Source organism: Musca vetustissima, unplaced genomic scaffold (assembly GCF_032173495.1).
Source record: "Musca vetustissima isolate MV318-11 ecotype Yass unplaced genomic scaffold, APGP_CSIRO_Mvet_v1 utg25321, whole genome shotgun sequence".
Lineage (NCBI taxonomy): Eukaryota > Metazoa > Arthropoda > Insecta > Diptera > Muscidae > Musca > Musca vetustissima.
The window spans coordinates 221,892-244,562 of record NW_026880635.1 but is presented as its reverse complement, the minus strand read 5'-3'; the positions used below and the strand labels follow the sequence as shown (position 1 = coordinate 244,562).

The following is a 22,671-nucleotide window of genomic DNA, read 5'->3' as shown; positions in this document are numbered from 1 at the left end:
AGTGTTTTAGACGTCCGATCGATCCGAGGAGCGAATATCGATTCGGACCATTACCTTGTGGCTGCCAAAGTACGCACCCGTCTTAATGTTGCAGCAAAGGTGCGATCTAATACAACACGAAAACTCGACGTCGAAAAGCTGCAAACACAACAGGTAGCCGAGGCCTACTCCGCTCAACTTACCCATCTGCTTGAAGAAAGCACTTCTTGTCCCGATAATAGTATAGAAGCACAATGGCAAAGAACAAACTGCAGCAAAAAGAACAATTGGGTACCAAAAACCACCACCAAGAAACCCATGGTACGATCAGGAGTGTCGTAATGCTACTGATGTGAAAAACTATAGGGCAACCCTGCAGCAAGCAACACGTAACGTGATGGAGAATTATCGGGAGAAAAGGAGAGATGAGAAACGTGTTTTCAGAAAAAAGAAGAAAGAACAAGAAAAACGTGAGCGTGAGCAAATCGAGATGTACAGGAGTCACAGAATGAAGTCCGGAAATTTTACCAACGAGTAAAACACCAAACCGAAGGCTTTGGTGCAGGCACATCCTCCTGTAGAGATGAAGAGGGAAACCTGGTGACAGATACAGACAGCGTGTTGAGGATCTGGAAGGTGCATTTCTAAAAGCTACTAGTATCAAATAGTGGCGAACCAATAAGAGATGATGGTATAGAGTGTATACCACCTAGCCAAGATGAGGTCATAAAAGCAATTAATCGGCTCAAGAACAACAAAGCAGCAGGAGCCGATGGGTTACCACCCGAACTATTCAAGACTGGTGGCCAGATGCTGGTCAGGAGTATGCACCAGCTGATTAACACAATTTGGCTAGATGAATGCATGCCCAATGATTGGAACCTCAGCATCCTGTGTCCCGTGCACAAAAAAGGAGACAAGACGATATGTGCCAACTATAGAGGAATAAGTCTCCTTCCCATCGCATATAAAGTTCTATCCAGTGTGCTGTGTGAATGATTGAAGCCAATGGTCAATGACATCATCGGACCATACCAATGTGGCTACAGACCTGGCAAATCCACCATTGACCAGATTTTCACTCTGCGCCATATCCTGGAAAAGACCCACGAAAAACACATCGACACATACAACCTATTTGTCGACTATAAAGCCGCATTCGACAGCCCTATCCGTTCAGAGGTGTTTAAAGCCATGTCTGCGTTCGGCATTCCTACAAAATTAATACGGCTATGCAGGATAACTTTAAGTGGCACAAGGTCAGCCGTTAAAGTAGGAAAGGACCTATCGGAGCTCTTCAATACCGAACGAGGATTCAGAAAAGGTGACAGTTTGTCGTGTGATCTTTTTAACATCCTACTGGAAAAGGTCATACGAGACGCAAAGGTGAACAGAAATGGCACCCTGTACACCAAACAACATCAGTTACTCGCCTACGCCGATGACATCGATATAATGGGTCGAACATTGCGAGCGGTAACAACCACCTTTGAACAAATTGAAAAGGAATCTGCCAAAGTGGGTATCAACGCGCAAGATATCCAGTAGACTCGGACCAACTGTGGAACTTGAGAACTACAGCTTCGAGGTAGTTAAAGGCTTTATATACCTTGGTACCGCCATAAATAAAACGAATAATATCAGTTTGAAATTCGGAGAAGGATTGTGATGGCCAACAGATTCTACTATGGTCTAAGTAAGCAGTTTAGAAACAAGGCCACCTCTCGCTATTACTCTCGCTGATACTACCCGTGCTATTATATGGATCAGAAGCATGGGTACTTGCGCAAGCAGATGAGGCAGCGCTTGGGGTGTTTGAGAGAAAAATTCTCCGAAAGATCTACGGGCCGATCTCCCTCGACGGTGAATATCGGCGTCGAATGAACTACGAGCTCTACAATTTATACGCGGACATCGACATAGTCAGTCGTATTGAGCTGCAGCGACTACGGTGGCTAGGCCATGTTGTGCGGATGAATGAAGATGACCAGGTCAAAAGGCATATAAAAATGAGCCTACTGATGGTTCCCGTAGAAGGGGAAGACCACGAATTAGATTGAAATACCAAGTAGAAAACAACATCTTGGAACGTGGACTTCCAAATTGGTGGACTTGCGCACAAGACCGGCGCGCTTAGAAATCTTTTTTAAGCTCGGCTTATGGAACAACCGTTCTCTAACAAGCCAGCTAAGTAAGTAACTTCTTTATTTTTTATTTTGATTTGTTGTCTTAAAAGAAGATTTACCAAAAACAAATGCCTTTAATGTTTAATTTTTATTTGCAGATGTTTCACTGAAACTTCAGAACAGAAATATGAGATTAAGACGCCTTCAAATGAACAACCAGCTAAATATATGAAAACGTAAAGTCATCGACAAGGCCAAGGGAAGGTAATCTGGCGAGAAATTGGATTATCACAATAAAACATCTGGTCAAAATGAAACAAAACGTCAACTACAGAAGAAGGCGACATTAAAGCTAACAGTTAGTGTTTCATTTTATTTATCAAAACTAAATTTAGTAATATTCAATACCGTTTCAATTTTTCGTTTCGTTTTAATTCTACCGAAATCCACCGGCGGAAGCATTACATTCAATTTGAGACAACATTACTGAAAATGCCTGTTAACCACCATAGTAAAGGGACGAGAAAATGAACACATCATCATCGACATAGGTCAAGAGAAGACGACGAGAGGAGAAGCAGCGTTTTCAGAAGGGAAACGTGAAAAAGAATTTGCACCCACCTCCTCTCTGAATGAACACCATATTAATTTGCAAAATTGAAACGAATACTTTGATGTTGTCTATCGAATTATTTTTCAACGAATTTATTTATTATAATTATTTATCGAATTATTTTTCATCCACAAAGGTAAATTTACTCCTGATTAAGCTAAGATAACATTCCATTTAGCAACCATCTCACTACTGGAAATACAGTTTGGAAACTATCCTAAAGAAAATTGATAAGAAGGGCTAAATATGACACTTGACCGATGCTACTTCTACAAAGTTTGCCAAACTAAATAAATAAAAAAAATAATCCTCCGACCTCTACGCTTATCACAACCGACTTTAACATAACCAAAGTCCAAATTGGTACTACCTGTTTTTCCAGACCAACCATAGCTTTGATCTTATTAATTATATCTTAGAATTGGCAAAATTTTCTTCATGGTAGCATCAATATTCGATCAAGGTTGCGAATATTATCAGCCTTAAGGGCTTGTTGTTACTCAGGTTCACTTGGACTACACAACACTTGACAAAGCCAAAAAGTATCAGTCGGTGTTGTCGATAGATATATGCCCTCAGCCTGTCGAGTTGACCATTTTTACAGAGGTTCTAGATGATGTTGCTCCATAGAACAATATGCAAAGTTTGGATGAAATCGGTTACTCCCTTCGAGAGATATAGTGCCACTAGACAGACGGACGGACATTTGTAATGTGCCGTAAGTAACGATAAGGCTGAATGTATAATCAATAATAAATCAAATAATAAACAAGTAAAAAATTATCATGCGGTATTGCCAACAGAAATATACCCTCAGCCTATGGTAAAGAGGGTTGTGCAAAGATTGGTTCAAATCGGAAATTCCATTCGATTTAAATCCAATAAATATATTGAAAATGTTGACCATTTGTCCCATCTTCAGACTTGATTTAGGATTGGGAAACACAACATAAAATTATCTAAAATGGATTTGGTTCAAAGAAACATTAGCCATCGACTTGAAAGCAAAAAGTGACGCCCTATCCCCTACATTTCATTTGAGCATTTGGATTTAGCTTAAATTATTTACAAGTCTGTAAATGAGCTCCATTGATCCAATAATTTAATGTTATAAAATGAAATCAATAAAGTATAATTTTTGTTCCACACATCTTCTTCATTTCAGAAAATTGAGATATTTGAAATCTTGCTAACCTCTAACTAAGCCCACTGAATATCCGATTTTGAGCAAATATTGCACACTTTAAACTGTATAATTATCGTAGATTTAGTGCAAATATAGCCTATATCAACTGTTTGATGGTCACAGTTTTAAAAAAAATAATAAACTATTCTCTTCTCGTTAAGAAATAACGTAGCCAACATTAATAATTTTGAAGACAAAAAAATACTATAGAATTTTTTCTTAAAATTAACTGAATTATTCAATTTTTCAGTTCCATCGTTTTTTTCTATCGGCTTTACGAATCCCTAACATTATCAGCTGATTTTCACATTTCACATCACGTCTCTTCCTAAACAAATATCGCAGTTTTACATTACACTCATTCGTAAACATCTCCTTAAAGTGGACATTTTATTTTGTGTTAATGATTTATCTGCCATTCTCAGCCGTCTCCACCGTATTCGTATCATTTGGAACGTAAATCAATTGGTTCGGCATAACCAGACCAACCAATTTTACGATAGTGTGGAAGTGCAAAGTTTGCAAATTAAATGTTTAAATATTTAAAATAAAAAATAATAATGCAATTATTTATTTGTATAAGTGATTATTGGGAAAAGCGGACGTATTACCAATTACAGCCCGAAGAGAACAACAACAAATCATCAAATGTGGAAATAAATGTTTTAACAAAAAATGACATTAGGAAGCAAATAACAACAACTGCCTTAGCAGAACAACGATGTAGGACATTGAGGAGATGCCGCATCGATATAGATGGCATAGCGTTCTATTATTTGCTCAAAGAACTACTTCATTTTAAGGAATATCGTAGAATCTTGTGTTGCCATCCAGCTTTAAAAGATACTCAATTGTTGTGGCTGCAAATTGTACCACCGGCCAAGGAGATTATTGACTATCGGTGGTAGGTTGAAGAAAATTTGAATGTTATTTATAAGGAAATAAGTTATTTATTTAGTCTATTTTCATCTTGCATAGGAACCGCATGCTGGCCCGCAAATTATGGGAGAAAATCGAAACAGATTATCTAATGTCATGGCTATCCACATTGGGTGGCGGCTATTCAGCATTGGGTGAACAATTTTCTGAATGTGTAAGTACAAATGGTTTGTATGTTTAAAGTACATAATCGACTCGATTTCAAACCTCAATTCCATAGCGTATACATCGCGTTAATCCTTTCCTTTTTTTTCACTACTCCAGTAGATTATATTTGACGTTTACGCTATGAAATTGACATCTGGGATAGCGTGAATTTCAATTTATTTTTGCATGAATGGGAACCTAGCCACAAGGTTAAGATCGGTTCCAAAAACCACAATGCATCAACTACTCCAAAATCATAAACCCAACAATAGATTTATCTTATCATAGAATCTTAAAAAAAGCTTTAATAAATAATTAGCATGCATAAACATGATTAATAATTTCGTAAATTAAAATCACTTTTAAGCCTTTTTAGAGTCCGGTCGCGGATTGTTTTGAAAAATTTACCATACGTAATCCTTACTAGGACCCTTGCCATGCTTTATATTATCGAAGAAATCCGTATATCCTGAGAAATGAGCCTCACCTAAATTTAACTTGGTCCATACTCATTAATATTATACATTGACTTACATCCTTATCTAAAAAATTTTCTTTCTTTTTTTTAATTATTGTAGGCTCAAGTAGCTGGAAAAATCTCCCGGAAACAGCTACGCATCGGCATCCAATTGGGTGACCCATTCCTGCAATCACGTTGTTTACTCTACTACAGCATATCTTTAATACAAATTGGACGGTTACGAACTGCCAAATATATAATACGTTCCCAGTATGCCTTTGCCCGGGCCAATGAGGAAATGGATAGCCGTTTGGTAAAAATGTGTAAAGGCATTTGGCTGAGATTACAATATGAATATGGTCTGCGAATGAAAAAGAAAGGAAGAGCAATTGCATAGTGATGGAATTAATTTTTAGAGGACTTCAAAGACAACAACGCCACATATACGAGACGTGTAAACAATTTTCATTCTACAAAGGCGATATTTAGTGCTTTTGGATGCAAACGGCTTAAAACTCAGGGCTGTAAAATCATTGAGTACTTTGTTTGGATATTTATGTATGTTATATATTCCCCTTTTAAAAATGGCAAACATCAACTAAATTAAAGAAAATATATTCTTATGAAAAAGACATAAAAACTGAAGATTACAAATTTCCGGTAACAAAGACCCATGGAGCGAATGGAGCCATAAATAATGCTTTATTAATTTACTTATTTTATTAATGAATGCATTTGAAAATCAAAAGGACCGACCAATCAATATAGGATGGTCGTTGCCTCTTCTCATGAAAACTGAGGACCATATTCAACCCGATCATACTCGCCACAACCAAATATAGCTTGGACACAATTTTCCCCACCCAAACACGCCAGGAATGCAGAGACAGAGGGCTTCAATGATTCAACCTGAAACTTACTAGTTCAACAGATCTGAATAGAATTCATAAAGATACAGTTAACCAGACAATAGAACAAATCGGTATGAATGCCATAATCGAATAACACTCCTCATCTGTAACAGCTAAGACACGTCTAAATTCCGATTACGTGCGAACTGATGAATTCGGGCCGCATCACATGAGCCTTCCAATTATTTATAAAAGCAACCACAATTTGCGAACTTTCAGAATATGAAAACAACAACCCTTCTAGTCACCTATCAATATTATCCAACTACTTCTTCTTAGGTCTAGTAATTAAGGAGCTTACTGTCTTTTCTGACATCTGTATTGAGGATTATAATTCAGATTCCTATGTCTATAATATATAAAAAGATCTGATCCAACACCCATAGAGCTACCAACTAATGTATAGTCACCTTTGGCCATGCACGTCAAGGGAGATTTGCATAAAGGGAGGGGTATATTTTCTGATAAAAATGGTTGTTAGTATCCGAAACTACCCGAGTCTCACTATAATATCTGTTTATTATCTAAAATGACAGGAATGTTACAACAAAAAAGAAACCTTACCACGGTAGTGGTGTATACGCTAATTCCATTTACCTGACGACATCAGCAGATCGGTCTCTGAACGTTGGAACAGGGAAGCAAATTAGCCCGAATCTAGAGACTTCGTCAAACATAGCATCGGAGAACTTCCCTTTAATATGACCAGGATTTAGATACATCATCAGCAATAGCACCAACGAAACTCCTGTCTCTCCTGATGTACACTATTTTTCTCGGATGAAAATACGTTCCTCAATTTGTCATATCTGACCGTGGACACCAGAAAATTGGCCTCTGAACGGTTCCATGGGAGAGTCAATGCGAGATTTTGATATCTACTTTTCCCCTTGAATCAGTCAACCCCGAAATTTACCGCGATCATTTGAAATTCTATTCCCCAACAGCAAATCGCTCTTTGAACAAATGCAATGGAAAGCCAATTAACCTGAATGTGGAGACCTTACATAGAATCGGAGAACTTCCATCTCATATGCCTAAAATAAATATATATAAAAATATCGTCTGTAATAGCACCAACGAAATTCCTGTATCTCCTGGTGTCCGCTTTTTTTCTCGGATGAAAATGCGTTCCCAAATTTGTCACCTCTGAACGCGGACAATAGAATATTGGTCTCTGAACGGCTCCATAGGAAAGTCAATGGGTCAGAAGTCCGAAATTGTGTCAACATTACTTCAGAGAACTTCCTATCCATTCCTATGTCTACTATTTCCCAAATTTTGGCTGTGGACCGTTCTATCACCTATCAAAGCGGTCACACGAAATTATATTCCTCAAGAGCAAATAGGCCTCTGAACAGACCAACCTGAAACTGCAAACTTTCTCAAACATAGCATCGGAGAACTTTCCTCTCATATGCTCAGGATATAGAAACTTCAGAGATATTAGCTATATTTTTATGTCTACATATTTTATTTTAAATCATTGTCAAGAAATATGACCGTGCAAAAGAAAATTCAATCTACTAACTACTGACAAGTACAAGATACGTAAAATGCATCAGCAGTTGTTGCCCATAATATGGGCTAACTAAGCAATAATTTTCATAAATCTATATTTAGGTTCAATATTTGGGTATTGTTCTATACGTTCACATCGATTTTTTTACAGAAAATTTGAATTTTTCCTCTCTTTGTGTTTTCCCTTCATCTAAGCAATATATGTATGATTTTACATTATTTTGTTTTATTACACATAAACTACATTGTTTCTCCTACCAAATGGTGAAAGTTTCATTAAAATACCTCAATTCGTTGCTGAGATATAGCCGTTTACATTTTTCCTTCCGGCCAAATATAGCTGCTACTCAAGTCTGTTTGCCTAATACCTCATTTGATCAACGCAATGCATTTGTAAATTTGATTTTTCGTCAATCAACATGCCATGTTGCCATATTTTTGTTCGAAACAAAATTCTTCAGTATAGAAATATTAAAAAGTAAAGCATATTTTTAGGCGCTAAAATTTCCCCAGCCTTTTTAAATGAAAGAACAAACTGCATTTATTGCTATATTTTATGGTTTTGTTTTCAGTACTGATCCAAAATCTCCAACAATAACCCCCATATATTTGACAAATTGGGTTCTCGTGGAGGCAATGGGTAAATAATTAAATGATTTGGTGCAACCTTTATTGGGTACGACTGTAATTTATTTTGGATAATCCCTCGTAAATTCATAATAAACAAATTAAAACCACATATTAAACTTTAAGTAGCTATTTGTATGTATTTTTATAAAAATGTATAAGATTATATATTTATATAGTATAGAGATGTAGAGGGGGATAGGGTAGTGAAGAACTGCATATACATATTTATATATATTTATTTCCATTTCTTATAGAGTGATGCATAGACAAATTGGATATGAGGGGGCGTTTGGGGGTGATTTATTGCCTTTTTTGCAGAAAAGGCCAACATTGTTTATATATGGTGTGATAGAGAAAACCTTGATTTATAAAAAGCATGTTTTTTTTGGGATTGATTTTTTTCTTTATGTTGTTGTTGATTGGTTATGTGTGTGTACCATCCATCATTTGTTTAGACATTAAATTGAAATATTTAAATATTGTTGATTTTTTGTTTTAAATATTTATATAAAAAAGGTAACATTTTTATTGGGCCAAGGTGCCCATTGGATCCCATGCGGGCAATACTATAGGATCCTGATCGAACACACTTAGTATATCGGCAGGCACATATTTCTTATCGACGACAACTTCAAAACCGAATTCTTTGAACCATTCGGCTGACATTACCAGATAACCTTTTTCGCCTCGATCTTCGCCCCAGGAGTTTTCAACACGTAACTTTTTAACTTCACCATTATCCTGAATGATGAAAGAAAATATAATGTAAATTATTGTAGAGCTGGGAAGTGCAATTTCCACTTACATCCAAAGAAACCGCAGTAAATACCATGGCATGAGTCATGGCAGATTCACCATAAATAAGGCGATCAGCTTTGGTCAGAGTTTTCTGAATATCAATATCGAAGACCAGTTTGAAGTCATGGCTGAAATTGAGATGAAATAAAAATTAATATAAACAGGTAAGTGCAAATAGGCGTAAAGTTTGGTCGATCGGAATTTTTGGGAACCTTCACAATAGAGATATTAACATTTATTTCCAGAAAAGTTGCAAACAACGCATAGAACTTTACTGCAGGGAATGATGTTCGAAAGAGTGGTTAAAACAATGTTACCAAAGAAGGTTGTGTAACCCACTTTATTCCAGAAATAATGAATAAAAATGTCCTAAAATTAATTTTGGGTGTATGGCTGCTTATCTAAACAGGATCCAATCTTTATAATTTTGGCGAGGCGGGTTCACAATCCTCAAAACACCGAAATTTAATTTAATATGGGCTAAACGAAAACGTGAACGATAATTTTCAGTAAGGAATTGTCTACACAATCATATTCCAAATTGGAAAAATTGCAGCCTATTTGTGGGAATACGTTGTATTGTGGTTGATCAAAATTATCAAAATAAAAAAATGGGAGCGATTCGAAAACCTTGACCAATATTGAGATTTTTTGGTTGTTGTAGCAGGACAAAAGTTCGTATATAATGGGTTGTAAGAAAAGTCTTTGGCTGAGTAAGAATATATTCGTTCGGAACGTATCCAACTACAGCAAATTCGATGGATAAACATTATATGGATACTATCCTCAACGCACTCCAATATAACCCTTCTTCGAGCTTTACTTGTCCACATAACATTACTTGTTTTCCACAAAAATTGTTTTTTTCTCAAAGCCTTGAGATGAAATTTAGAGAATGTTCCAATATTTTTCATTTCACAACTTACACATTCAAATCTTCAATGCCTTGCTTGCCAGCAAAACGTTTACTAACTTCGCAGCCAAACCATACCGGCTCACCGGCCTTTAAACTGGCAGCAACCATTTGTAGAAGGACTTCAACGGGTTGATTATTATACAAAACAGGGCGGCCATCGACAACATTGCCTAAACAATCAACAGTATAGGCTTGATTGTATTTGCTAGATGGACGAGGATCGGTAACTAAACATACCTACAAATAAAAATATTGCATTTAATATAATTTAAAAACATAGTTTGTAGAGTTCTTACCTTGTCCTCAACATTGAATAGAGGCTTAACCTTGGTTTCATAGAATTCCAGTGGTGTAATTGGTCCCACGGAATGATAATTTTTGGTTTTATCATAATACTCCCAGGTAAATTCTTTGGATGGTATACCCAAACAAATGCCAACAACTTTATAGATTTCACCCATCATTTCATCAATTTTAGCATTGACTTCCTCATCCGAGGGATTGGTATCCATCAGGTCACGCAGTACTTTGGAATATTCACGTAGCTGGAAAAGAAAGAGGAATACAATTTGAATTTGTATTGAAAACGTAAAGAATTACAATTAAATATTTTGGTTATTAAAGAGGAGGGTCTTTGCATGGTGGAGAAAAAATCTGTATAAAACCCAAGCTTATGGGTCTGTGGATGGTTGAAAAAATGCTTATAAAATTGTCTATATTTAATCCACGTTTATGAGTGTTTATATGGTTGAAAAGAAATCTTTATAAAATCCACGCTCATGGCTCTATAGATGGTGGAAATAAAATGTTTATAAAATCCACGCTTATGGCTCTATAGATGGTAGAAATAGAATCTTTATAAAATACACGCTCATGGCTCTATAGATGGTGGAAATAAAATCCTTATACAATCTACGCTCATGGCTATATAGATGGTAGAAATAAAATCTTTATAAAATCCATGCCTATGTGTCCATAGATGACGGAAAGGAAATGTTTATAAAATCCACGTTTATAAATCTGTAGATGGTTGAAAGATACCTATATATAATCAACACTTTTAGGTTCTTAAATTGTTGACAAGAATTCTTTATAAAAAAACCCGCTTATGGTTGAAAAGAAGTATTTATAAAATTCAATCTGGATGGCTGAAATAAAATCTTTATAAAATTCAGGTCTATAATGCAATAAAAGGAAGTTCTCAGAAAATAGACGCTCTGGTTGAAAATAAAACTTTTTACGCTTATGGGTCTTTAGATGGTCAGAAATAAATCTTTATCAAATACAAATATTGTGTCTAGTAATGTTTGAAAAAAATTCTATATAAAATCCACTAGATTGATTGTACATTGTTATTTAAAAACTCATTGCTTATGGGTCTTCAAAATTGGAAAAATTCTAACTTACTTTGCTCTTCAAAACACCATTCATACGCATACTGGACTCACAACTGTAACTTTCGGGGAAACATTTCTTTGGCATAACTCCATGTTTGGTTATCAAATTAACTAGCATATCCCATTGGCCACCGTCAGAGGTGGGGTCCTGTAATACAACAAATTATAATTAAGAGTTAGAAAAAATATACCGATATTATTTTCCTTACATTCAATAAAAATGACACCAGACGTCCATCAACTTTTTCGCCACGTTTCGAAGTTTTTACAATATTATTTAGGAAATAATTGCAACGCTCAATTTTATCCCAATAGAAGAGATAAGCCTGAGAGAATTCAAATTCATCCAAGTTGTATTCTTTCATCATGGGCAAACGTAAGCAATTGAGAGCGGCAAATAGCCAGCATCTGCCGGAACTTCTTTGATTGGTAACGGGTTTGCCTTCCAATTCCACCTGTAAGCAGAAAGAAACAAAAACACATTAAAAAGGAACCTAAAAAAATGTTCAATAGGGAAACTTACTTTGTGGGTGAACACATGATTGGTGGTCTCCAAACATTTACGCGACAAACACACTTCGAACGGATCGAAACGTGAACAGACATTTTGCGCCAATACATTTTTCGGTTCATTGTAGAAGTTTTGACGCCATTTGTCCAATTTATCCTGTGTTATGGCCGAGGTAGAGGCTAAAAGAAAATTTGAGCCTTTTGAATTCATTGCAAATGAGGTGTTCAGTTGTTGTTGTTGCGGTCCGTTAATAAAAACATTTGTCAAAAGACTACGGGTCCTAAGTAGGGATCGCCTACAATTATTTGTCACTGTAATAATTTGGTTTATGCGGTAATAAAATAGGTGAATATAATTTTGAAAATTTTACACCAATGAATGATGAGTTGTTAGCGGAATGAATGGCTGGCATTGACTGATGTCATCAATGAATGTGTTTGACAACAAAATTTTGCAATGCAAAATATCAAACAAAGCATCTGAAAATCTTGAATGTTACGTTAACTATGGCAAATATTGTTGTTTAGGGCTATAAAGTGTGGGTTCTTAAACATCCAATAAATAAATAAGCTGTAATTAAATACTTGTATTGACAATTGGAATAATTAACATATTAGTATGGGGTGACTTGTATTAGAATAAAAAACTATCTACTAGAATCTAATAATAGAGTGCTTCCTTTTTCTGTTTCAGTAATATAATAAAAGATTGAAAAGTTGTTCACTGAAATGTATTTGTGTTGGGATTTTGAATACCATAATTCCAATATATTTTGTACTTCTTCTTCAGTTCTAGACTTATCACAAATGATAATAACATCGCATTGGACTTTGCTTTAGGGTGCGCGCTGCTGTTTGCCATCTCATTAAATCTCAATTTAAATAATTTTAGAATTATGTAAATATACCCCGATCTGAGTATGTTTAAGATTTGCAATAATTTATAAACAAAACGATAAGAAAATGTGCTAATATTGACAATCGACAAAATGCAAGTGTAAACACATTTTTGCTACAGCAGTGTTACGAAAGGGGGGGTTTCTTTGATAAAAAAAGTATATATTGAACAAACAAAGATACAGTGTTCAGAACGAATAGAAATGTGTAGAACGAAGAATGCTAATAAAATTTATAAGATGTTAATTAGAAGAACAATACTTATTTTTGATGGCAATTGTAATTTAAAATCAATTTAATAATAAAATCAAAGGATGTCGAATGCATATGTAGCCCAAATCGCCTAAGCAAGAGACCGGCGAAATTGGTTGCTTTAAACGATGAATGGCAGAGCTTTTCTTCTCTTAAGCGATATGTCGTTAAACAAAAAATTAGTGATATGCATGAAGAAATGCCAAAAATGGAATCCTAACAGATAAAATCAGTAAAAAATACGAAAAACACGAGGTCTTAACAGCGCTTTCTTATTTGCACAGGTACTTAAGGGGACCTCCCCCATTCTCGATTTTAAATTGTCAAGAAGATTTTCATTGGTAAATGAATACCAATGCATGTTATGGTTTGTAACTTTACCCATATATAATTGAAGATTTAAAAGAGAAGGAAAATTATTAGCAAATTTGGTTGTTGTTGTTGTTTTAGGCGATTAAAAAAAAAAGTAGTTTTTTACGAAAATAGCAGATCTTTGGAAAAATGTTTTTGGAAATTCGCATATTTTTGATCACTAACTAATTCAAAAAATAAGGAAGTTTTTCGCCCTTTGGTTTTATCCCAGTTTATACGAGAGCTATACACTCCCAGAGAATCGTGTCAAAATTTGGAACCGATTGGATTGTTAGTTTTTTAGTTATCGTGCCCGCCATTCGTAAGAACACTGCCGCGAGAAAAAATGGTTTAAAGTTTGAGAATCACTCTTGCCGTTACTTGATGCTGACACAATAAATCGGCTATATCTTCAAGTGTTCTTGAGATTTTCACTTGAAAATTTTAGGGATATTCTGGAAGTAGTGTAGACTTGTATCCTTTATATGGGGGTAACCCCCACTGCATAGAATATTTGATATACATCAAAGTTGGGAGTAAGTTATTGTTAGGAACATATCTCGGATATAAATATATATATATATTTTTAATTTGTATCACAGGTAGGTTTTGTTTATGACTTGGAGAATGGATATGGACCGTGGATACAATATTTTTTATGCAGCTGGAAATACTGCTAGAAGATTCGTTGTTTTTTAGTTCAATAAATTCAATTTGAAGCTATCAAGGTCAATTTCAATTAAATTGCAAATACTCTAGTTAGCATATGTACATTTCAATTCTTATAAGTTATTTACAAACGTGGCAAATATATCTCTATTTCTAACTATCTATATTCTGCAATTCCTGGATATTTTAAAGCCATGGCATCTCTTTTCTTCATCTAGTGCGTTTTCCTTCTATTTTGGTCCTATTTTGGTCCATTAAGTCCTGCTTTCTATTTGCCAAAATAAACTCTAGTTGTCGATCTTCGCAATCCTATATATTTTTTTTATTAAACTTCGCTTGGTGCCAAGTCCAGCCTGTATGGCGGATATATTAAAACTTTCCAACCAAACTCCCGAAGTTTCTGGCGAGTCAATGTAGGTTGTGTGGCCTAACGTTGTCCTGGTGGAACACGACACCTCTCCTTTTGGCCAATTCTGGCCGTTTCTGGTCAATTTGAAATGCTTTAAAACAGTTTTATGGTCGATTTTTAGCTCCTGGGCGATGTTACGACTGCTACTGGACTGGATATGTTTATTTCAATTTCCTTCATTAATTGCAAAATCCATAGAAGTTCCTGAGTTGCTTCAGTAAGAGCCACAAATTCTGCCTCGGTAGATGATAAAGTTACATTTGCTTGCTTTCGGCTAGCATAACTGACGACAGCATCACAAAGCTTGTAGATTTGCGATAATTGATGTCGCCTGCCCAATCAGCATCAGCAAAGTCTTTCAATTCTAAATCGCTTTTAGATCCAACGAGCAATTTCAGTCTTTAGATATTTTGACTACAGTCCAATCTCTTTCATTGGGGCAAGTAATATTGAAACAGCAACTGCAATATCTGGACGTGTATTGTTAGAGATATACAGCAGTGATCGGATAGCCTTTCGGTATAAAAATATTGCGTTCAAGCAAATTATTCGTAGTTTCCTTCAAATATCCAGGATCCATGGGTATTGGTGAAGTCTTTGGATCTTGAAGATCAAACTCATTGAATAGTTTTTTAATGTAACGTTCTTGTGAAGGAATCGAATCGAAAGAAATCGAATAAATAAATAAATAATATAAACCATCATTGCAGCTCATTCCTATCCCCAAATAGTCTTAAATCACCCAATTCCGCTATTCAAAAGTGGGATTTTCAGAATACGTAAAACATCTTAAATTTCCTCATCAGTCTTAGATGCAATAATAATGTCATCGACGTAAATCAGAACGTATGTGATTGAGTTCGTATCACTTTTAATTTATAAACAGTGTTCAGCCTTTCTCCTTCTGATTCCTGAATCAATTCGGTTTAATTTACAAACACAATTCTCTTTTCCAGGTATAATAAAACTTTCAGGTTGTTTTAAATATATATCGGTGTCTACTTTTATTTCTATTTATTGCTTGCTTTACAACAGTGTTCATAGTTTTCGCCGTATTTTTGGGAAAATCCACTCCTCTAGCTCTGATTCCTTAACTTTGAATCAATTAACTTTGAAGACCCTTTTTGCAATTTGCCAAACACAATTCTCTTTTCCAGGTATAATAAAACACGGATCCTCTTCTTCAACGAAAATGTTGTATCCATACTTTTTAGGCGGTATACCCTTGTTAGATCTTGAAGAAGTTCGACGAGTATTATCAGGATTAATTGTTACGTCATTATCTAAAATTTTCTCGTCAGATGACGATGAAAATTCCCTGACGGATTCAAAACCAAAAAATTCGTCATTACTTATCGAGTCTTGATAATACTTCTCAAGATAATATGAACTTGCAAAGTTCGATCATTTTTTTAAAAAAAGGATATTATGTAGCCCCTGTTGGCACATGTCTATAGAAGAATTTTTTAAAACCATAAACTTGGTTTTATTAAACAAGAATACTTTGGACACACATTTCTCGGGAAAGCCGGTGATAATAACGCTTTGATTTTAAAACCAATGTGAAAATACAACGATGATCAAGAACAGGACCCTAAACTCAACTTTTTTCTTTGTCTCTATCAACGAATTAAACGATGTTGATTACATAGCTTATTTTTTATCTCCAAATTATCATAATGTTCCCTCAATAATAAAAATAAAACAAAAGACAAAGACCCAAATATTCCAAAACCAAAGTTCTTTAAAAAAATTCCATTCAATTTCACTATCTTTATAAACATTTTCCGGCTTAGCACGGACTCACTCACTCATCCAACAACCTAACATCACACAAAATATATGTAGATTGCAAAAGAAGAAAAACAAAAAAACAAAGCTGTTGCATATAAACCTATTAACACAATTAACCAGATAACTGAACCTATCAACTAAACAACACTCCATGCATCAACAAAACAACAACAACAAATAGCAGTAATTGCCTTTTGGGTGCAAACAATACCACCACCGCCAACACCATCATCATCATCGCCACGATTGGCGGCGGGTGGACGACAACAACGGTTGACTGTTTGTGTTCGGTTGGTTGGTTCATTCTTTTGTCTGTGCTTTAGGTTAATTGCAAAAATTGAAAATAAAAAAACAACTTTAATTTAAATGCAAACAAAGAAGCTACACCGACCAACCACGGCATATAAACTAGATACGATGAATACGAACAAACAACAACAACGCCAATAAAATATAAAGATGTTGTTGTTGCTGTGTATAGTAGGTGCTGCTGCTGCGTATTTGCATATTGTTTTTTGTTTTTGGACAAGCTATTTGTTAGACAATGAATGGCTGCTTGTTGTTGGATAAATGGAAATAAATTCTCTTCTGTGACGACAATGACCAGCTTCGATTACTTTTTATGAGATTTCGCTTTCAGCGTCAACCATGCAGCCAAACGGCAGCATAACACATAACTTGTAGTAGCGTATGCTCCGTTGTTGTTGTTGACACAATTGTGGTTAAAAACAACATAAACACCCTCTTCTTCGTGAAGTCAAGGAACGGGAAATCTACTAAGACAAATTGCGGGCGGGCGGTCGCTCGGTCAGGGGCAGTGAGTTGCAGGCTGTCAGTTGTGGATATAGAAAATGGTGGAGAAAAATATAGTATTTGCTATTTCCATCATCGCATCTGAGCCACAACTACAATAACAACAACAATCCGTCCATCCATCTATCCATACATATTTGCCAATTACTTGGCAAATTTGCGAAAAAAAAATTACCAACACCGACAAAAAAAGCTTTGAAAATTCACTTTCATTTCTTTTTATGGGTCGACACAGGCAGCTGGAGGACATCATAATTTTTTTTTCAGGGAGTGGACAATGTTATATATGATTTACACTTTTCTTTTGGGAAATATTTTATTATTTTTTTTTAAATACTTTCTATTTTAATAATTGATTTACTTACACATTTTTTTATTTAATATTTATAACGAAAAAAAGCTTTAAATGTTTAATGATTTTGCAAATGTTCGCTTGTTTGATGCGTTTTTGGCGTTTTGATAGCACAGAACCGAGCCATACTAAAGTTAACGGCAGCGGTTCATTGTTGCGTTGTTAAAAATGACGCCGTTGTTGTGTTGAGTATTATGTTACGGCGTTAATTTTCATTAACCCTTGTTGATGCAATTGAAGTTAAAAAGTAACAAAAGCGAATAAATTAACATAACCAGCTCCGACAGATGTGAATGTGGAGACATCCAAACTATGGACCACATCACCTTTAATTGCCCTGACATTGACCAAAATACCAGACGTTCTTTATTGCAAAATCTACAAAAACTCGGAATTTATCAACATTCAATCGATATAATACTAAAATTTTTAATAATATTAGGGCATACTTTGCCTTAGCAAAATACTACAAAGATGCAGCTATACGAATTTAAAAACAAAAACTAATCAAAACTATAGTGAAATATAAGCCAATTAATTCTACCCGTAAAACACAAAAATCCCATGAAATATATGAATACCCGTGAAGGTGGCAACATAGACTCAGTGTCTCATGCCACTTTAAATTCCACCTCAAACACGGAGGAATTGATATATGAAAACATATGTCAGAAGAAGAACAAAAGCAAATTTTTTATATTAAATTACGTTTTAACGTCACGGAATATTAGTCGGATACTTTAAGATAGAGCTGTAATGCTTGGTATTCCAAATAAGGATATATCTTATTTTCCAACCAAAGAGATTCTAAATCGACATTCCGGGTCTTTGGAATTTTCTTTCGGAAAAAATTCAATACATGTCCCGCCCCTTTTTTGTTTTAAACCTTTATTTTATCGGAGGATAAGACGGACTTAACTATATGATCTACATTATTTTTAATAATAAATCTGATACGGATAATCTTGTTTAAATGAATTTAGCTATTATGGAAATAAAGGGGAAAGCACTTGCAGGGATTTGAAATCTAGTTAAAGAAAATATGCATTATGAAAACATGGACTGAAATTCTTTAAATGTGTGTTGTTATCTATATTAACATTTCTTGTTAAATTTGTACAATTTACCTACTAAAAGAAATATCGGTATATTTAAAATCATAAATGTTCTGTTTCCTACTTCGATATCATAAAGGAAAATTCGTTATCGTAGTAAATATTAGTAGATTCTTGCAGTACGGGAACAGACCAAAAATAAAATTAAAAATGAAATTACTGGTATTTGCGTTTAAACCGGAGTAAAAATGTGCCCTATTGTTTACATGAATACATTCCACATATATTAGTTGAGGTTGTTGTAGCAGCCCTATTGCTTTTGCACAATGGACTGAGCTGACAGACAGACATGATCTAGACTTGGTAAAAATATTACTATGTACAAAGTTTGGTTCAATTCATATCCGATATTTAAATTTAAAACTATTGACCAAAATGGAGGCGGACCATATTCGGTCTAGTTCTAGGCTTGTAAAAATATTACCATATGTGTGTGAAGTAATATTTATTTATTCACTTTAAAATGTACATGGTTTTATGTGGACCTGTAACTTTCGTCTTCGAACTTGTTCGATTTATGGAAAAATTAATGCAATGTGGATAGTGGACTCAGGCTAGTTTTTTAGCCTCGATTATAAATACATCAACCTTGATCATGGTATCAACATTTTTGCCGACAAAAACCGTACAATCATTTCGGCTTTGTGTGAACATTCTTTGAATGAACTGTTTCATTATACGGCATTTGTAATTGTTGATAGAGGCATTACCAATACAGATTTCAAAAAAGCTTTAGCAGGAATATATGTATCTCTTGCGGAAATATGGTCCTTCAAAGTTCCATTGGGATCTTGTATTTTCTCAAATGCATTTGATTGATATATGGGTCTCCTACGTTCCGTGGGACCCTTTTACAATATGTTTATGTGTTTGTGGGTAGCCGGTCTTTGGCCGTGGATATGTGTTTCTCCGATGAATTTAAGTTTTTCTTCTATGTCCAGGCGACCGAATTTTCTTTTTAATTAGAATAGTATTTGTGGAAAGCCGGCCTTTGGGTGGAGATGATTCAAGCTTTTTACCCTGCAACCAGAAACGTTTTATAATCGTCAATACAAAAGAATACCTCAGTCGCATAACATTTTGTAATGCCGCCTTAAAAATAAATATCACCGCATCTATTTTCCATCGCCTTCAAACTCTAACCTCCCCTACTCTGATGTTTTTCTTCAACTGTCATTGATAATGTTGCGTTTTGTTGTAATCGAAGTTCGACAACATTTGTGTTGTGCCAACGTATTTCTGAACTTCCAACAATCCATTACAGATTTCGATTCTGTGCGAATTAATGTGGAAGATGGTCTGATACGCGTAAAAGATTCCACCGATTCCACAGTGGTTGAGGTGAAAGTTGCCGAATATTTTACGATATTGACGGAAACGTTTAGCAATCTGTTGGTGGATCAAGAGAATATATCATTTCGCATAAGTGTGCAAAATGTTAAGGATTTAAGTCAATATGGTAAAGGAAGTTCCCACTCGGCACCAGCATTTCAGCTTGAGGAAGGTCAGAGCGTTTCCCTGCACTGTAAACAATGTGAATCGACGTTATGTGGCAGCCAGCGATATAGTAAAGTAAGAGAATTCCCCTCCGGCTCTATAGATATCAGTGAGTTCTTTTGTCATCATGGTCCAAGTTTTAATGATGTCCTCCTACCACGCATTGCGGATATATTTTATGGTTTCCAATTTGTAATAATAAATATGGAAAATATTCGAAATGCTAGCAAAGAACGGGAACAGCATTTATATTGCAAACGTTGTAGCAGATATTTGGGTGAAACACTATTTGAGGGTAAAGCAGCAAAATTGTGGACGGATTCCATTGCTATGAAACGTGAGGACGATATAGAAACTACGGACCTCTTCAATGTTGCGGAACATAATCTGTTACAACTGCTAATGCTAAAAGTTATAAATGAAACCTCATTACCTTCACCGGAACCACTACTACGGAATATGCATTTTACCAAAGTCCTATTGGAAACCAGTCTGGCCAATCGTAAACCCCGATATCTTTTAGTGCAAATCTTAGAAAAGAATTTACCGGTACTTAAAAACGATGACGAATTGCAGGATGTGGAAAGGAAAGATGCCGATACATTAATACATCTGTTAAATGTAGAACTTGGTGTATGTCAGGCATTTAAGTTACTGTATAGATTGATTGAAAGTGAACACCAGCCGAATGATAATTGTGATGATGTCAATGGCGAAGTAGATGAAAATGAACCTCCCATGTTATCCTATTGGCAACAGGATATTAATATACTTAAATTGAAAATATCACCTTTCCTGTTTCATGATTTATTAGACGAATTGAATTGTAATTCTTTGTTGTTACCTGAAATCTATAGAAATAATAAAGATTCATTTACACTGAGCTATATTTTTCAATAGAATGAACTAAAAGAGATTGTATTTTATAAAATCAAACGTATTTACTTATACTTAACCATGTTGGGAGGATATTGAGAGATTGTTTTGGTCCATGAGATTATGGTATATCCAAATGTCGGCCCTTGTTTAACGAGTAGATAAAAGGAGATCAAACATGATTTTTAAAGTCTTTCCAGGGGAAGCAAATTCTAAGGAAAAGCGAATATGTGGCCATATTTATGCTGAATGTTTATTTTTGTTTATGTTTACTTCGATAAACCTAGTCCGGCTAAGTTGCTTGATTGATACTTAAAGAATCGGTCTAAAATTTTTAATATTGTTAAGTGAAATGATCAAAATAGAGGGCGCAAAGGGTGATATATTTACTGAGAAATTTACATGTGACGAGGTTAACCGTACCTTTTATCCTACTGCTATTCAAAAACGTATCTTTAGCCTGTATTTTCCTAGAGTTTAGGGTAGCTTTCAAATAAGATTAGGTTTATTTAATTTGCTTCATATAACCTACAATATGTGTTCAGGTCCGCAAGATAATTGTATAGGATTATATATATATATATATATATTCATAGGATATGTATTCTATTGGACCATAATTAACTTTTTCTATTTCAAATCAAATTCTTCGGTACTGGTCCTTTGATTGTATACTTCTCGAAATTCTCCACTCATATATTATCTTTAGGGTACTACTATACAAAATATAATTAATAAAAATATTTTTTAATTAATTGTGTTGTGACTATTCCAGACGAAGTTGAAGGGCTGGTAAACTGCTCGAAAATTATAAAATATCCATGTGGACGTTCCTCCTTAGCTTATGTAAACAACTATTACCTCAAGTTGTATACAGTCAGCCGAAAGACTTTTGTTATATACCCTCATCAGACTTTTATATCGAGTTAGTTCCAGGTGTCTTGGAACCAAAAATACCCATCTGTTTGTTTGTTGAGAACGATTTTCATATTAAAATATTTCGTTCTAAATAAATTAAGTTCGAAGATGGGACCAATCGCTTCCCTATTATTGTTACCTCACCAAAAAAATGTCAACATTGTGAAAATTTTTGAATTTCAGATGATTCTGAATATCGTAATAATACCACCGTAAATCCGAATATTGAATATATCAGTCCACACATATGAACCTAATTAGGCATCCGTATTGATCCAAGCTTTGCACGTCAACATATTTTTGTCAAATCTACCTTATATCTGAAGATGGAGTGTACTGGTTTACTACTTCCAGTACCTCCCACACAAAGCATCAAAATTCGAAAATCTCATATGAGCTAATCCAATCTTATTATCAATCTTATGATTATCGTAAAATTTTTACCAAAAAAAAGTGGGTTATGGTCACATTGATTACTTTCGGGAAAGGCAGAGAAGACTATAGTTTCAGATTTACCACAAATCCTCATCAGTTCCCTTAGTTTTTTACTTGGGATATATAGGGAGTCATGTATCACTCCACTAAACAAAAAAAA

The 22,671-nt window shown here is 35.0% G+C and overlaps 3 protein-coding genes across 3 annotated transcripts; 2 read left to right on the top strand and 1 right to left on the bottom strand.

Annotated features, from left to right (window-relative positions):
* The first annotated feature begins 4,464 nt into the window (after nucleotides 1–4,464).
* Nucleotides 4,465–5,849, top strand: LOC133326375 (uncharacterized protein F58A4.6). The gene is made up of 3 exons (XM_061535027.1): nucleotides 4,465–4,808; nucleotides 4,883–4,997; nucleotides 5,569–5,849. The coding sequence occupies exons 1-3, from the start codon at nucleotides 4,465–4,467 to the stop codon at nucleotides 5,845–5,847; spliced, it is 738 nt and encodes a 245-aa protein (XP_061391011.1). The 3' UTR covers nucleotides 5,848–5,849.
* Nucleotides 5,850–8,986: 3,137 nt separating this feature from the next.
* On the bottom strand, nucleotides 8,987–17,816 carry LOC133326365 (bleomycin hydrolase). Its single transcript, XM_061535017.1, has 8 exons — nucleotides 17,684–17,816; nucleotides 12,147–12,313; nucleotides 11,833–12,078; nucleotides 11,634–11,771; nucleotides 10,523–10,771; nucleotides 10,237–10,463; nucleotides 9,318–9,438; nucleotides 8,987–9,253 (listed from the first exon to the last, which is right to left on the bottom strand). The coding sequence occupies exons 1-8, from the start codon at nucleotides 17,685–17,687 to the stop codon at nucleotides 9,038–9,040; spliced, it is 1,368 nt and encodes a 455-aa protein (XP_061391001.1). The 5' UTR covers nucleotides 17,688–17,816; the 3' UTR covers nucleotides 8,987–9,037.
* Nucleotides 17,817–19,958: 2,142 nt separating this feature from the next.
* Nucleotides 19,959–21,184, top strand: LOC133326374 (uncharacterized). The gene has a single exon (XM_061535026.1). It carries the CDS (start codon nucleotides 19,968–19,970, stop codon nucleotides 21,180–21,182), a length of 1,215 nt encoding a protein of 404 aa, XP_061391010.1. The 5' UTR covers nucleotides 19,959–19,967; the 3' UTR covers nucleotides 21,183–21,184.
* The last annotated feature ends 1,487 nt before the right edge of the window (nucleotides 21,185–22,671 follow it).